Source organism: Adelges cooleyi, unplaced genomic scaffold (genome assembly GCF_023614345.1).
Source record: "Adelges cooleyi isolate 19-005CV unplaced genomic scaffold, UGA_ACOO_1.1 ACOO_flye_CR_arks_rails_tigmint_CR_PRNA_593, whole genome shotgun sequence".
Lineage (NCBI taxonomy): Eukaryota > Metazoa > Arthropoda > Insecta > Hemiptera > Adelgidae > Adelges > Adelges cooleyi.
Genome location: NW_026096289.1, coordinates 107,518 through 123,388, shown reverse-complemented (window position 1 = coordinate 123,388; position 15,871 = coordinate 107,518). Strand labels below are relative to the sequence as shown.

General features: G+C 28.2%; 1 protein-coding gene across 1 annotated transcript; it reads right to left on the bottom strand.

The window, feature by feature from the left end:
- Positions 1-271: 271 nt before the first annotated feature.
- On the bottom strand, positions 272-14,622 carry LOC126844021 (uncharacterized). The gene is made up of 17 exons (XM_050581864.1): positions 14,519-14,622; positions 13,986-14,175; positions 13,715-13,776; positions 13,236-13,374; positions 12,485-12,546; positions 10,824-10,965; positions 10,304-10,365; positions 9,955-10,105; positions 8,994-9,055; positions 8,787-8,844; positions 7,449-7,510; positions 7,115-7,322; positions 6,781-6,888; positions 1,292-1,336; positions 1,020-1,064; positions 748-792; positions 272-559 (listed from the first exon to the last, which is right to left on the bottom strand). Exons 1-17 carry the CDS (start codon positions 14,597-14,599, stop codon positions 525-527), a joined length of 1,557 nt encoding a protein of 518 aa, XP_050437821.1. The 5' UTR covers positions 14,600-14,622; the 3' UTR covers positions 272-524.
- Between the last annotated feature and the right edge of the window lie 1,249 nt (positions 14,623-15,871).

The following is a 15,871-nucleotide window of genomic DNA, read 5'->3' as shown; positions in this document are numbered from 1 at the left end:
ATCCATTTGATTAATTTATACAATATATTACATGTTACGTAACAGCAGTTTATAAAAATATATATGGTGGGGATTGTCCACCATACGCGAGTGCTACACCGGCACAACTATTGTCGTTTGTGTATTTTGGGTTTCATAACAAACGTCAACGAATATTATTAACTATATTAATCTAATTGTGTTTTACTTTCATACTATAGTATAACAGTGTAAATAACTCTACAGGAATAGAAAAACTCATAATAATACAGCTTGATTTTTTAACAGTTTATTATGATTTTGTAATGTTAACAATTATTGTGATTTAAGTATTACATTTATTATTATAATTTATTTTAGGAAAATTGTGTAATTCCAGTAATAATGAAAAATTCCATTTGAAAATAAAATTATCACAAGAGAAAACTCAACTTGAATTTATAATCGCAACAATAGAACAACTTTTAATAAAAATATAGACTCTAGAAATATTACATTAATTTGATTTTCTTAACAAAAAATCTCTGAAACCTTCTCTTGAATTACTATTTTGACATAACATCCTTTTCATTCTCGCTTTCTAAACATAATAAAAAAAATAAATTTTTAGTTTTTGTATTATAAATCCGACTAAAATATCTTTTGTTGACTTAAGTGGAGATTTTTTTCAAAAGTTTTGTGGTTAGGGGACAATAGTGATTTATAGATTTGAAATATAAAACCATGAATTAAAAATTTATATATCTTGAGTTAAGATATATCACTTACTCTTATTGTGGTTTTCATCCTTCAATTTATTTTCTTTACCAGAAACTAAACATAATAAAAAAAGAAATTATTAGTTTTTATATTCTTTGTTTTAACCTTATAAATTAATTCGGATTATAGTATCTTTTCTACGACCAAAATATCTTTTGTTGACTAAAGTGGAGATTTTTTTCAAAAGTTTTGTGGTTCGGGGACAATATTGATTTATAGATTTGAAATATAAATCCATAAATTAAAAAATTATATATCTTGAGTTAAAATACATCACTTACTCTTATTGTGGTTTTCATCCTTCAATTTATTTTCTTTACCAGAAACTAAACATAATAAAAAAAGAAATTATTAGTTTTTATATTCTTTGTTTTAACCTTATAAATTAATTCGGATTAAAGTATCTTTTCTACGACCAAAATATCTTTTGTTGACTAAAGTGGAGATTTTTTTCAAAAGTTTTGTGGTTCGGGGACAATAGTGATTTATAGATTTGAAATATAAATCCATAAATTAAAAAATTATATATCTTGAGTTAAAATACATCACTTACTCTTATTGTGGTTTTCATCCTTCAATTTATTTTCTTTACCAGAAACTAAACATAATAAAAAAAGAAATTATTAGTTTTTATATTATTTGTTTTAACCTTATACAAGGATTCTGATTAAAATCCTTTTACGACTTAATTATTTATTACCACAAAATATTGATACTTTCAACGCTTTAATTAGCTAAACCTTGCTTAAATAGAAAATGTTGGTAATTTTTTTCCTAACTATTAAAATGCAAATTTGAAAATGAAAAAAAAAATAACATTAATACCTAAACTGCCGTGCTTATTATAAATATTCTATCTTCTTTTTGCTTGGAACGGTCAGATAGGACTTTTTTTCTTAGTTCACCCTAGAAAACTGTAAATAGGACGAATCTTTCATTAGCTCCAGAGAGTTTTGTAATGCACGTAGGACGTTCCGAGTTGGAACAAAAAATACTACACCCCAAAAACTTCACAGAGAGCAAAAAAAAACCGAGTGAGCCGCGAAAATACTCACAATAGTTTTATGTAAACATCTTATTTCGGGTTCTACATAAAATACAATTTTAAAAAAGAGTTGAACTTATCATGTGCGAGAACTTTATAGAGAAACAATTATTATTTTTTGTATTGTTGATATTATTGGTTTATGATAACTATAATAAGATACATAAACACGAGACTGTATGTTGTCTAAGCTCCGCTGGAATACTGCATCTATACTGTGCTTGATTGTGTAGTACTCACTCATCTATCTGAGTTTATTTAAAGGTTAAAAGTATATTTCAGAAAGTTAATAAGACTCTCTCCTTCTGTACTGAAGTTGACGTTAAAATCTCCACTCTGTTATTTTAATATACGGGGCGTAATATTTTAGCCGTTCATCAACCGTAAATTGAAGTCATTAAATTTGGGTGAGATCGCTTGATAATCTACAAAGCGAAATTGATTACCTATTCTAACCTAACCAACCTAAGGAAATTCTATAAAATTTTAAAAGTGTAGATATCTATACTTTTGGACAACGACAAAAAAATATCATTGGAAAAAATTGATCTTGAAATAAAGCTCAAGGACCTAACCCATAATACATACTGAAATCGTCAAAAATAATATTCAAGATACTATTGAGTGTGCTAAAAGTACTGATGCTACTGAAATCATAATACATACGAAAAATATCGAAAACAGTGTTCAGGATACTATTGACTGTGCTAAAATAACTTTCGCGAATGGGGTACCTTAATTGGTAACGTGTGTGACAAGCCCGCGAACCCCAATAATTGGCGTAGGGAAAGTGGAACCCACAGTTGCCCAATGCACTTAGATGCATTGCAGTAGTCCTACCCTGATCTTAGTCGGTTGGGGTAGTCTGGTCCTCCAGGTTGTGGGTTATGCGTTGGGCTAATAACCCAATCATATAAAACAAGTCATGTTCAGGATTCAAACAATTAGCCTCAGGATAGATTTTACGGGGGAAAAAAAGGAAACTGAAAATCGGAATTATTTTGTCGTACATGGAACAAAAAGTCTTTGTACAAACCAGGAGAAACTTTGTATTTGCTAATAGCAGTAGAAAAATATAAGATGACGTGTGTGGCCTTACAATAAATAAGGTGGGACAACTTAAGTATTCCAAACTACCATTTTTAATGAGAAATGTGAACATCCTTACAAATTAGGGACCGGTTTGCTATACACGAGTCAATAATTTACACAGTTAAATATATCCTGTACTAGTAAACTCTAGATTAAATAAAAACATGTAAGAACATTGCACGGAGCAGACATAGGTTCTGATCACTTACTACTATATATATAGATAAGGGTGAAACTCAAATAACTTAGTAAACACAACCCAGTAAACTTTAAGGAGGCTTGACATAGACAAGTTGGAAAAACAAGATATAGGCAAAGAATTTGAAAATAGTATCAAGGACGCTCTATAAAGTAAACAAATAATGGTCGATGGAAATGTTGATGAGAATTGGGAAAAATTGAGAGAAGTTATAAGCAACGCAGCTAACAAGACTTAAGAACCAAAATATAAAAAATGTAAGCCTTGGTCCAACAGAATTTGCATGGAAGCGTTGCAGAAAAGAAAGTTGGCAAGACAGAAGGGGTTAAACGATAAAAGTAACGAAGATTTATGTGCAAGGTACAAAACTCGTCCAAGGGAAACAAATAATATCTTAAGAAGTGAAAAGCGGAATTATGTCCGAAATATAATAGATAATGCTATATGTACGTATAAATGATCTTACGGATGGGTACAAGAAGAGGGGAAGGTTCCTAAAGGATAACGATGGATAACCAAAAATTAAGAATTAGCCAAAAAGTGGGGAGATTATTTTGACAATCTGCTTAACTGCGAAGAACCAGACGAAGTTTTTAGCATTAACTTAGAAACTAGAGAAGAACAAGAAAGCTTAGAATTATCGCTGGAGGAGATAAGATTCCAAATATATACTTTAAAAAATCATAAATCACCTGGCGAGGATCAAATCCATGCGGAACTCTTAAAAATAGGGGGAGAATAAATGACGTTTAGGCTCTGGAAACTGATTAACCGAATATGGACAACCTAAAAGTTACCGAGAGATTGGAAAATAGCATTAATGTGTCCAGTTCATAAGAAGGGGGACAGATAGGAGTGCAATAACTATCGCGGGATTGCCCTTCTATATGTATACAGTTTTCGCGAACTGTATTGTGTCAAGGATAAAAACAAATTTAGAGCAAATTATTGACGATTATCAAGGAGGCTTTAGACCAGGAAGATCTACGGTGGACCAAATATGTATTCTCAGACAACTATTCCAAAAGACATGGGAGGAAGTTCATGTGCTTATTATCGACTTCGAAAAGGTATACGATAGTATCCATCGCAAAAGCTTGATAAATATTCTTAGAAAGTAAAACTTCCCATAAAAATTAGTAAAGCTAGTCGAGACAAGCATTATGGAAACATTCGTTAAATTAAAAGTGGTAGAAGCTGAAACCCAAAAACAGTGAAATCAGACCTAAGACGGGGGGACTCTATGTCACCTGTTCTATTTAACCTAGTATTAGAAAAAGTTATGAGGGAAACTCATATCGGACCTCAAGATAGTGTGTCAATACAAGAGTCTTCCGTGGCATTGTTGGCATATGCAGACGATTTGGTCTTCGTGGATAAATCACACGATGGCCTATGAACACTATTGGACCGATTGGAGGAGCAGCGAAGGAAGTTGGTTTGCACATAAATGAAGTCCAAACAGAATACACGGTGTTGGGGAATTTATCCTTCCTTAAGAGTGGGTAACCACGAATTCAATCGAGTAAAACAATTTAAAAGCCTAGGTTCAGTATTGACCGAAAAAAATGAAACTGTAAGTAGCAGCAAGTATCCTGTCGGCAAACAAATATTTCTACGGACTAATAAAGATAAATTTGTATGGTTTAATATTTGGATAATTTACTATCGATAAACATTTACTAACTAATAAAATATCATAAGCCTTTTCCCACCGGAATGGGTGGAATCATAATCCTTTTTTATCTTTCTAAATTTAGAAATAAAGTGATTTTATTTCTTACGTTTAAGTTCAAGTATTTAAGCCTAAAATATATTTTTAATAAATGTTTATTATTTAATATTTAAAATTATTATTGTACATATTGATAAAGAATATTAAGAGGGCGTCGCACCGCCCATTTTTAAGGAGTAAAGTATAGGCAATCTTTTACAAAATCTTAATTTAAAGATTAAACTGTGACGTGTAATTATTAGTTCAATAACTAGGACTCTATTTTGGTAGTTAATTTATTATTTGGACTATCACAGCATCCTTGAAAGTGATTTAAAAATGTTTTTTCATCTCTACATGTTTAAGCAGACTGAAAATAACTTGCTTAATTTTGATTTTAGAGTAAAAGCACCCATTATAAAATTAAAAGAGAACAATATTCCGGAGAGCAAGACGGTGCGTTTTTTCATTATTCCAAGTATAACGCATAATACATAGATTAGAAATAACGACCTATTTTAACATTTTTAAATGACTGTTACTTTTCAAAAAATTATTTTTTTTAATAAAACGCACCGTCTTGCCCTCCGGAATATTATTTTCTTTTAATTTTATAATGGACGCTTTTACTCTAAAACCAAAATTAAGCGAGTTATATTCAGTCTGCTTAAACATGTTATTTCCACTGAAAATCACCGGTGCGACGCCCTCTTAACAAAATATGAAACTATTAAACTATATAAGTAAGCAGTTATATAGTGATTTGTTTGTTTAAAGATTTAGTTTTTCTAAAATTGTATAAAAAACCGTTCATAATCGCATAGTTTTTATTATTCATGAAATAATACTTTAGCAATGGACACCAGTGCCATAAATAAACAACAACCAGGTAAACTATTATTTAAAAGTACTTTAATTTTGAGTTTTGGCTGAAAAGACGTTTTGTTTGATAATAGCTAGGAATTGAATAAAATACGAATCTAAAAATTACGTTGTTTTTTATAACTACAATAAACGTCGATTAAAACAAATAAGTTCATATGTAGGTAACCTTCATATTTTTTAGTTTTATATGAGAACATGTTATTATTTGAACAATACACGGGCTAAATATTTCTCTGCTTATGTACTACAACTTTAGACCTATAAGAGGCTTCTGCCTCTCGGAATTTCAAAACTCAATTTAACCAATGCTCTTTGAAATTTGATTTGTATTTAATGCGCCCAAATTAGTTTTTATTCAAGACACGCCAGCTGTACCACAAAATGCTTGAGTCGAAAAGAAATAATGTATTTACAATAATTTATTTTTTTGTTCAACATGCTATGATTTTTTTAACGTTGGTTCTGAATTTGTTTGGTATATTCTTTAGATAATGACGTGCTATCGATTAAAAATTGCAAGCTAATAAAATATCAAAAGACCTTCCCACTAGAAGGGGTAAAAACGTAATCGCTTTTCTTTTTAACCAAAAATTAAAGATGTTTAACATTATTTAAAATTTTAGTTCATTTTCGGTTGTTTTCAAAGTAATTGATATTTTAAATAAAATGTGCTACAGTTGATTGGTAAATGGTTTTTGTACTACAATTATTTTTTTATCTTTTAGTACACTTGTTTTAATACTTTTTTAGAAAAGCATGTTTTTAAAAAAGTTTTTTTTTAATTTTATTTTTACTTTTTAGTCCTATTAAAAGTACTTAATAGTTGTGGGTAGATTACTAAATCCAAAATTAATTTTGGAAGATTTGAAAACACATGAAATTTTAGTGAAATGGCCCCAATATTATTACAGGATATTGTATTGTCATCAGAGATGGCTGTTTGTGCCAAGTTTCAGGCCTCTACGGCATCGGCAAGTGGGTTAAATTAATTTTGCAAGATTTGAAAAATACTCGTACAAATGCACGTATGTGTTAGCAAGTTAATGAAAAGCGTGTAAAAGCTATAACCTAAAACAATATGTTATAAAGACACAAAAAATTACTTGCCTAGAAGCGGCAAATTGACATTGGCAAATCTACACAAATACATATCTACGTCCCACTGTATATCTTTCGCTTTTTTTTTAAAATCCTTTTTTGACATAACATATTTACCTAGAAATAATTATAAAAGTATTCACATTAAAATTTACCAAACTATATTACTTTCTAACGAGTTGATTGATTACAATTATTATCATCGCGTTATAAGTTGCAAAAAAAAAAAACAAACTACCTATCGATAATAATTTACACAAAACATCGATGTGATTATTAGTTCTTTACATTTCACATATATATGTTACAATATCTTTTACTGAATTGTTATTATTTTTCGTACTTGGCGGCAATTTTTCATAGAAACTATACAAAGTGTTTTCGGTTAATCCATATTTGAGTAAGTTGTCGGTCAAGTAGCACTTTATGAGATATCTGTCCACTTTATCACATCCAGATAATACATTACAGTATTCACTACGGAGAGCTTTTAATTCAGCCTTATTAACTCCGTCATCACCCGTGGTACCATAATAAATGCGGTCCAATTGCTAAAATCATTACATTTTTTTTAATACACAATGTGATCACTATTATAACAGAAATAAGTGTCTCAAATTATTACTAGTATATTGTTCAATAGATCTATTTAGATATTAAAAAAAATTCATAATTACCGCATCAGTAAACTCTTGAAGTTTTAGTGCTTTTTTAAATTCTCTTATTGTCATAGGAATACCTAGAAATCATTATAATAGTGTTTAAATTAAAAACTAAGTTATGCTGTAACGAATTAACAGTGTTGTCAATTTTATCAGTACTATTATCATTATCACAAAAAAGGCACTGTCTTGTGTTTTTGTTTAATATAAAATTATGACATGACTTGTGTGTAATTTCTTTAATTAAAATCTTAAATTAAATAATAGTGAAGTCGTTTAGACATAATACATATTGTTCTATGTACTAACAATATATTAAAACATGGCGCAGTCGCAAACTAATTAATTTTTACACGATGAAATAAGATAAAAAAAAAAGTGCACGTGTGAAATAAAGTGTTAATTATGGAAATTAATAAACCAGAATGTTTGAAATTAACTGGCAATGTGGCTGAAAATTACAAATTATTCAAGGAAGAAGTCCTGGTATTCTTCGAAGCCACAGAGACAACGCAAAAGCCTCAAAAAGTGCAAGTGGCACGCTTGTTGTACTTAATTGGCAGCGAGGGCGTTAAAATATACAGAACATTTAACGTGAAGCCAAAGAGTGAAACGGTTGAAATCATTTTCAATAAATTAAAAGAATACTGTACACCAAAACGAAACGAAGTAATGGAGCATTATAAGTTTTTTATGAGAAAACAAGAAGTATTTTACACTATGTGATCTCAAAGACGGATTTTATCAGAGTGAGCTAGAGAGTGAGTCTAAAAAATATTGTGCTTTTAGCACACCGTTTGCCTCATATCAGTTCAAAAGATTACCTTTTGGCCTAGCTAATGCCCCGGAAGTGTTCCAACAATTAACATAAAAATATTTTGGTTGTATTAGTAATGTTTGTGTATATTTTGATGACATACTTGAGAGTGGGGAAACACAACAGGAACATGATGAGACATTAAAACCGGTAGTAGAACAGGCGAGGAAGTTAAATATTAATTTTAATCTTAAAAAATTGCAATATCAAAAAATGGAAGTGAGATTTTTAGGTATGATATTTAGTGTGAAAGGAATAGAACCTGATTAAGAAAGAGTTAAATATATTGTTTAATTAAAAATACCACAACATGTTAAGCAACTCCAATCGTCTTTCAGGAATGGTTAACTATCTAAGAATTTTTATACCTAATATATCTGAATTAGTTGAATCATTAAGAGGTCTACTGAGAAAACATATTGTGTGGACTTGGGATAAAAATTGTGATAGTGCTCTTAATAAATTTAAAAATGTGTTAACTGAATTGACGGCTCTTAGAAACTATAATGCTAAAGATAATTTTACAATACACGTACCCGACAACATTTCATGTACATCGCTTTTTGGTGTCATATAAAACGTTTCTTCTAAATACTAAAATCATTACATTTTTTTTTTTTTTTTAATACACAATGTTTCTGCTACTATTATAGAAATACTTTTGTATCAAATTAGGTTTATTAAACAAAATTTATTAATATTTTAATGAGTTATATATTTAAATAGAAAAAATTCATATTTACCGAATAAGTTAAATGTGGTCTATCCATTAAGTTTATATATCTGTCTTTTGAATAACAAGATTCTAGAATTCATTTAAAAAATATTCATGTTAAAATTTACCAAACTATATAATTATTATGTAACGAATTAACAGGTTACATTTATCATTATTGCTTTTATTGTTTTTATGTACGAACTACGATATTTAGTCATAACAGGTATTATTAAAAGCCAAATAATACCATTAGTTTTGTTTGTACACTTGTTTAAATTTTAAATAATCTATAATCTTGTCTAAAAAAAAATTTATGGGAAAGTCGTCAAATGAATATTTAAATATTAATTACAATTCGTCTAAAGAAAACAAGATAAAAGCGGATTATATTTGTATAACATATTCTTCCTAATTATCTATTGACATTTTCATGTCTTAGCTCTGACACATAACCGAAAAAAGCGTTCGTTACAAAAGCATAACGAAAAAAGTGTTACGCTGTTATCTGATATGAGATATAAGATAGGGATAGGGGATAGGGGTGAGTGATAGGAACGGGAGATAGTGGGTGGGGGATAGGGGTAAGATATAGAAGATGAGAGATAAGAGATATGTTGTACGTTCAACGTTCAAATTAGAACTAAATAATAAATTCAAAACGGTTTAATTCTCTATATATTAAACTATGTTAAGTTACTTTTGGCCAGATAATAAACACTACAATTTTAGCCAGAAACATAATTGTACATAATTTTTTAATCTCCTTGGCTTATGCTGTAACTGGAAACTCCATGTATTTTTTTTTTTTTATTATAATTCCACAACTAATCTATATTTATTCGGTACTTCAACGAGACATGAAAATGCTCTTTCGAGGTCGCAGACTCGGCTGAAAAACTTTTTTATCATCTGTTTACTGACGATTTCTGCATAATATTATAATTTATGCAAAATGTGTTTTACTAAATTATTATTATTCAACATACGATTTAATTTTCTAAAAATATATATGATATCCGATGTAGATAGCTTATGCTTCAATCCACTGTTTTTCTTCCTTAAGTAGCGTTCTACTGTACGCCTGGTAACAAATCCATTTTCATCGTCTTCTACTAGATCATAAAGTACTTCAAATTGCTAAAATCATTACATTTTTATTGTTAATACACATTATGAATACTACTATTTTTAAAATAATGTATCTCGAATTATTATCACTAGTATATTCACTAGTATCGAATTATTACTAGAAAATGATTTACTAGGTTTATAGAGTATTGAATTATTATATAATTTTTTGCCATATATTGGGATATTAAAAAATTACATAATTACCTCGTCAGTCAATGTTAACATTTTTAGTGATTTTTTAAATTTTTTTTCTGGCGTAGTAGTATCTAGAAATCATTATAAAAGAGTTTATATTAAAATTTACCAAACTAAATTATGCTGTAACGAATTAACCGGTTGCATTTATTATTATTGTGTTTTTGTGTACAAAATTTGACCATAACGGATATTATTAGAAGCCATCTAAAACCATAATTTTAATTGACCTCTTGTTTATTTCTTAAGTAGTCTAAAATCGTGTTTAGAAAACATTTTACGGCGAACGTTTTGTAACATAATTTGTAGAAAATTAAGATAAAAGCATTGCATATATGTTTATAACGTGTTTTTCCTAACTATCATTACTGGCTATTTCTGCACAATATTATAAGCACTCCTCAGAAATGTTAGAAACTACGCTCTACCTATCGATAATATTTTTTTGTAAATAGACAAAGTAATAATAGTCACATTTAACATATAGGTACATTTTACAATATCTAATAATTTTAATTATATAACGTACTCGGAATTTTTGCAGTTATAAACTGGATTTCCTGTTCAGGTAGTTCATGTTCTACTCTCACGATTTTCCCAATTAAAAAATATTTTACTGATTCCTTGCCAACATCTTCGTCTAGGACCACATCACAAATATTGTCCAATTGCTAAAATCATTTTTTTTTTAATGGCCAATGTGAACACTAGTATTACAATTATTCAAAATTAAAATCACTTGAGTGAAAAACGATTTTATGCGCATGGTTAAAAATATTAAAATGACAGATGTTAACAAACTGTAAGCATTTGAGAATAATGAACTAAACATTTTGACTGGTCGATAACCAGTTTTGGTTGACTATTTTTGAAGTTATTGAAGTTTTATGTTTAGGGCAGGAGGAAAGTTTTAGTATCGTATTATTTATATCTACGAGCACTTCCCAACTGCACTTTCCCTCCTATCCTAACTTTTAAACTCTCATAACATAAATAGTTTTTCAAAACTAGTTATCAACCAGTCAAAACTTTTGGTACATTAATCTCAATTTAAAAAGTTACTAAAGTGTATGCGTTACCGTTTAAGTTACAAAAGTTGCTATCAAAAAAACTATATTTAAAAAAAATTGAAACATTGAGATCATATTGTACAATAACATTATAGAAAAAATAGTTCTAATTATTAGTTCTTTAAGTATGCCATTAGAGATACAATGTGGTGTGCCACAAGGTCCGGTTTTAGGACCTTTCTTTTTATAACAGACTGTTGAATTTTGATTTAAATGCAAAACACATTTTTTTATGCTGCTTTTTTGATCAAGGATAAAATAATTGATTCACTATTCTTAGATTCAAATATCATTATAAATGAAATGAAATCCTGGTTTAATAACAATCTACTACAATTCAATCAATAGACGAATCGAAATATTATATTTATTTTAACATAAACTCAAGAAAAATTAATCTGATTTATAAAATGCTCGTTAATTCACCAAACAGTAATAATATACCGTCTACAAATTGTATTTCCCTAAAATGTTTAAATAAACTTAAATACTGTAACGATGGCACCGCAATGTACCGTAACAATATCTAGGTAAAAATAACTGTAAATACTCTTATTAAATATTTATTAAATAAACTAAAGTATACTAGCAATAGTTATGTATATCATGAGTATAAGTAAATAACATTAAGGCTTTATATTACCAAAATATTTTAATCGTTTTGTATAAAATACAATATAAATGCTGGCATAATACAATATTAAACATATCGCATGAGTACTGTACTAGATACAAAGATAATATTATTATAAATATTCCTAAGTTTAAAGAACATTTTAAAGCAAAAAGTTCTATTCCTGTAGCAATAGTTTTATGTAGGATTCTTAAAACTAATATACTTGATTTTTAAGATATAAAACATTTCAAATTGTATTTGAAACATATCAATTTAGGTGATATTGTAATTATTGTATAATTTTTTTATATGTATGCGATTTCTATCAAACTCTCCACCACAAGCTATTAGGTTAAAGGAGGTTGCAAATACTACAAACTCTAACTTTTAGTTTAATATTTGATTTTATTTTGTTTTATACTGTAAGTTATGTTATCTACGTACCTACACCACACAATTGAATACAAATAATTATATTATTAGATAAAAAAAATGTATTATTACCGATTCTGCAAGTGTAATTATTTTTAGTGATTTTTTTAAGTCCTCTCTTAGCATAGGCATACCTAGAAACCATTATAAAAGTGTAACTATGCTGGAACGAATTTACAGGTAGTATTTATTATTATTGCGTTTTTATAACGGGCTTAACGGGTATTATTTAAAAGCCATCCAAAAACAATAATTATGTTTTTTCGCTTTTTTAGTTTTTAAACATTATAAAATCGTGTTTCGAAAAAGTTCATGGGAATGTCGTAAAGTTAATATTTCAATATTAATTTTAATTAGCCCAAAGAAAACAAGATAAAAGCGTTTTATATTTTTATAACTTGGTCTTTCTCATTATCTTTACAGACGATTTCTGCAAAATACTATAATTAGTACTCCTCAGAAATGTTGTAAAAAAACACACTACATACCGATAACAATATATGTTAAACATGAATGTGATGATTAGTTATTTACGTATCGTCGCCTAAGAGCCATCACATGGCCTATCTCAGTTTTTCCAACTTTTAAGGAGGGACAAAACAAATATTACGATAACATACGGTTCTATGAAGGCCCTAACGACATTTGATTGTTCACAGCAACCTCTTGGTGTCAAACATTTAGACTAATAACACTGTCTCACGCGGCTTGATAACACAAAAACATTGGCTTATAAAATACAATTTCAATTTTTTTTTCGATAGGCCATGGTGGTTCTTAGGCGATAATATATATTTTACCCAATTGTTATTATTCAACTAACCCGGCAATTTGTAAATTGTAAAATCGTTTTCCTGTTCAGGTAGTTCATGATTCAATCTAATGCTTTTTTCAATTAAGAAAAATCGTATATATTCCTCGGCAGCATCTTTTTGTACTGCTTTATAAATTTTGAAAAATTGCTAAAATCATTACATTTTTTTTTTAATACATAATTTGAGTATTACATTATTAGAGGAGTAATGTGTTACAAATTATTACCACTTCCCTTCATATTATTCACTAGGTTTATAGAGTATTTATTATTAATTACAATTTTTTTTATTGTTTTATGTATTTCAATTAAATTTGTTAACAAATATTTTGTTCAAGTTATTGCTAATAAGGTTAAATTAGATATTATTTTTTAATAAACAATGTGATTACTACAAGTATAGAAATACTTTTGTCTCAAATAAGGTTAAAACTTAAACTTTTTTTTTTAATGAGTTATATATAAAGATAGGAAAAAATAATATTTACCTTATTAGAAAATCTGTGATTATTCATAATTTTTTTAAATTCCTTTTTTGACATAGGAATATCTAAAAATAATTTTAAAAATATTCATGTTAAAATTTAACAAACTATTTCTCCATAATATTATAAGTACTCTTCAGAAATGTTGTACAAAAAGCACAATACCTACCAACAATAATTTATGTAAAATATCCAAGTGATTATTAGTTATTCAAATTTCACTAATATATTTTACAATATTTTTTAATGAATTAATTAATATCATTTATCGTACCCGACGGCAAACGTTCTGTTAAATCATCTATTCTTACAGGGTCTATGTAACCTAGTTTGTCATCATGTAAATGTCCTGTTAGGTAAGCCACTATGTCAGACTTGTAAACATTTTCAACGTCGCTTTCTGAAAGATCTTGCATTTTTCTAACCAAATATTCACGGGTGCCATCAAAAATTTCGTCCATTTGCTAAAATCATTACATTTTTTTTTGAATACACAATGTCATTACCATTATTACAGAAATAATGTGACTTAAATTTTTACTACTTCCCTGTATATTATTCACTAGGCTTATAGAGTATTTAATTATTATTATTTTTTTTTATTTATTATGTATTTAGATAAAATTTGCTAACAAATATTTTGTTCAAGTTATTGATAACAACGTAAAACCAGATAATATTATTTTTTTAATACACAATGTGAATACTACTATTATACAAATAATTTTGTCTCAATTTAGGTTTATTAAATAAACTTGATTTTTTTTTTCATGAGATATATTTGGGTAGTAACAAATTTAAAATTACCGCATCAGAAAGATTTACAAATACTGCAGAACAAAAATATAGAAACATGTATGAAAAAATAATAAAAAATGTAATATTCATTATGATATTTTTATAATGCGTAAGTCAATTGAATAGTGGTATACACGAGCTTAAAACTTAAATGATTCTTATTCGTTTTAATGGCTGCTGTTTTAGCGATTTCAGTGTAAAATTTAATAAACGCGTATGTATTTTGTTTGTTCAAAATAGGTTGAAAATTTAAAACTATAACAAAAGAACAGAAGTTGTTTTGCCATTTGGCAAGCACAAAAATTGTACCAAAAACCTATTTACACAAACGTCATATAACAACATGTTTTTTTAGCTTTTTGCAAACTAAATGTTTTATAGAAAAATGTTTTTATTTTTCAAATCCATTCCATAATTGTATTATTATTTTGAACGTTTAATTAATCGTATTAGGTTTTTTTCATATGGTTACACCGGCATTCTTACCCAATTTAGAAATGTTTGATTTTATTTTACCTGTAGTTAAAAATTTGTTTTTTAAATATATTTCAAAACGAATGAAGCATTATTTAATCATAATATCATTGAACAGTAGTTTGGTATTTTACTGGTGTTACCAGAATAAAAAAACAACAAAAACAAACATTAGCCTACAAAATATGTATGAAAAACTGAATCGCCTATTTTAGTTCAGATTTTCACAAAGATTTACAATTTACAGTTTTAAAATAAATAATCGTGGCTCGGCCTACGATGAATCATAAAAACACTAGTTGTTTTGCGGTTTGATCCAAATAGTGTATTACTTGTTTACACAACCGCCTTATAAGAAAATGTTAATGTATAGTGCCGCAACTACCATTTTGGAGGCCCGGATTGGGGTTACTTATTGGAGGTATATTTTAACATAATGTATTATACAAAACGTTTGATTAAGTTATTATTTAAAATTATGTACATAACACATCTATTCCTTATAAAAATACTTGGCAGGCGACTACCACATATGATGTGTACTAAACGGCTTTTTCTGTATAATATTATATGAAGGAGAAAAAAAAACTAACCGAAAATGATAATCCATTGGAAAGTTTTCTCGTGATTGGAATAGAGCCCTGAGGTGTAGCTAAAAAAGCCGAGACGTTAAAAATAGATTTTAAATGCATTCTAAGTTTATCGTCAAATTATAGAAAAGTAGGTTTTACTAGAAATATAATTATACAAAAATGAAAAGGTAGGTTATACAGAGTGACTTTTTTATCATGGGCCACTCAATATCTTTTATGGTTGAAAAAGTAACTTACATTTTTTTTTTCAATTTGCTTTTAAACAATAAATTTTCTCCTTTTTGGGGGGGTTTTG

Coding starts and splice junctions, on each gene's coding strand:
- LOC126844021 (XM_050581864.1), bottom strand. CDS start 14,599: ATGAATATTACATTTTTTATTATTTTTTCATACATGTTTCTATATTTT. Junction 10,366..10,823: donor TATAACTGCAAAAATTCCGA/GTACGTTATATA, acceptor AATGATTTCTAG/ATACTACTACGCCAGAAAAA. Junction 8,845..8,993: donor GACCACATTTAACTTATTCG/GTAAATATGAAT, acceptor TAATGATTTTAG/TATTTAGAAGAAACGTTTTA.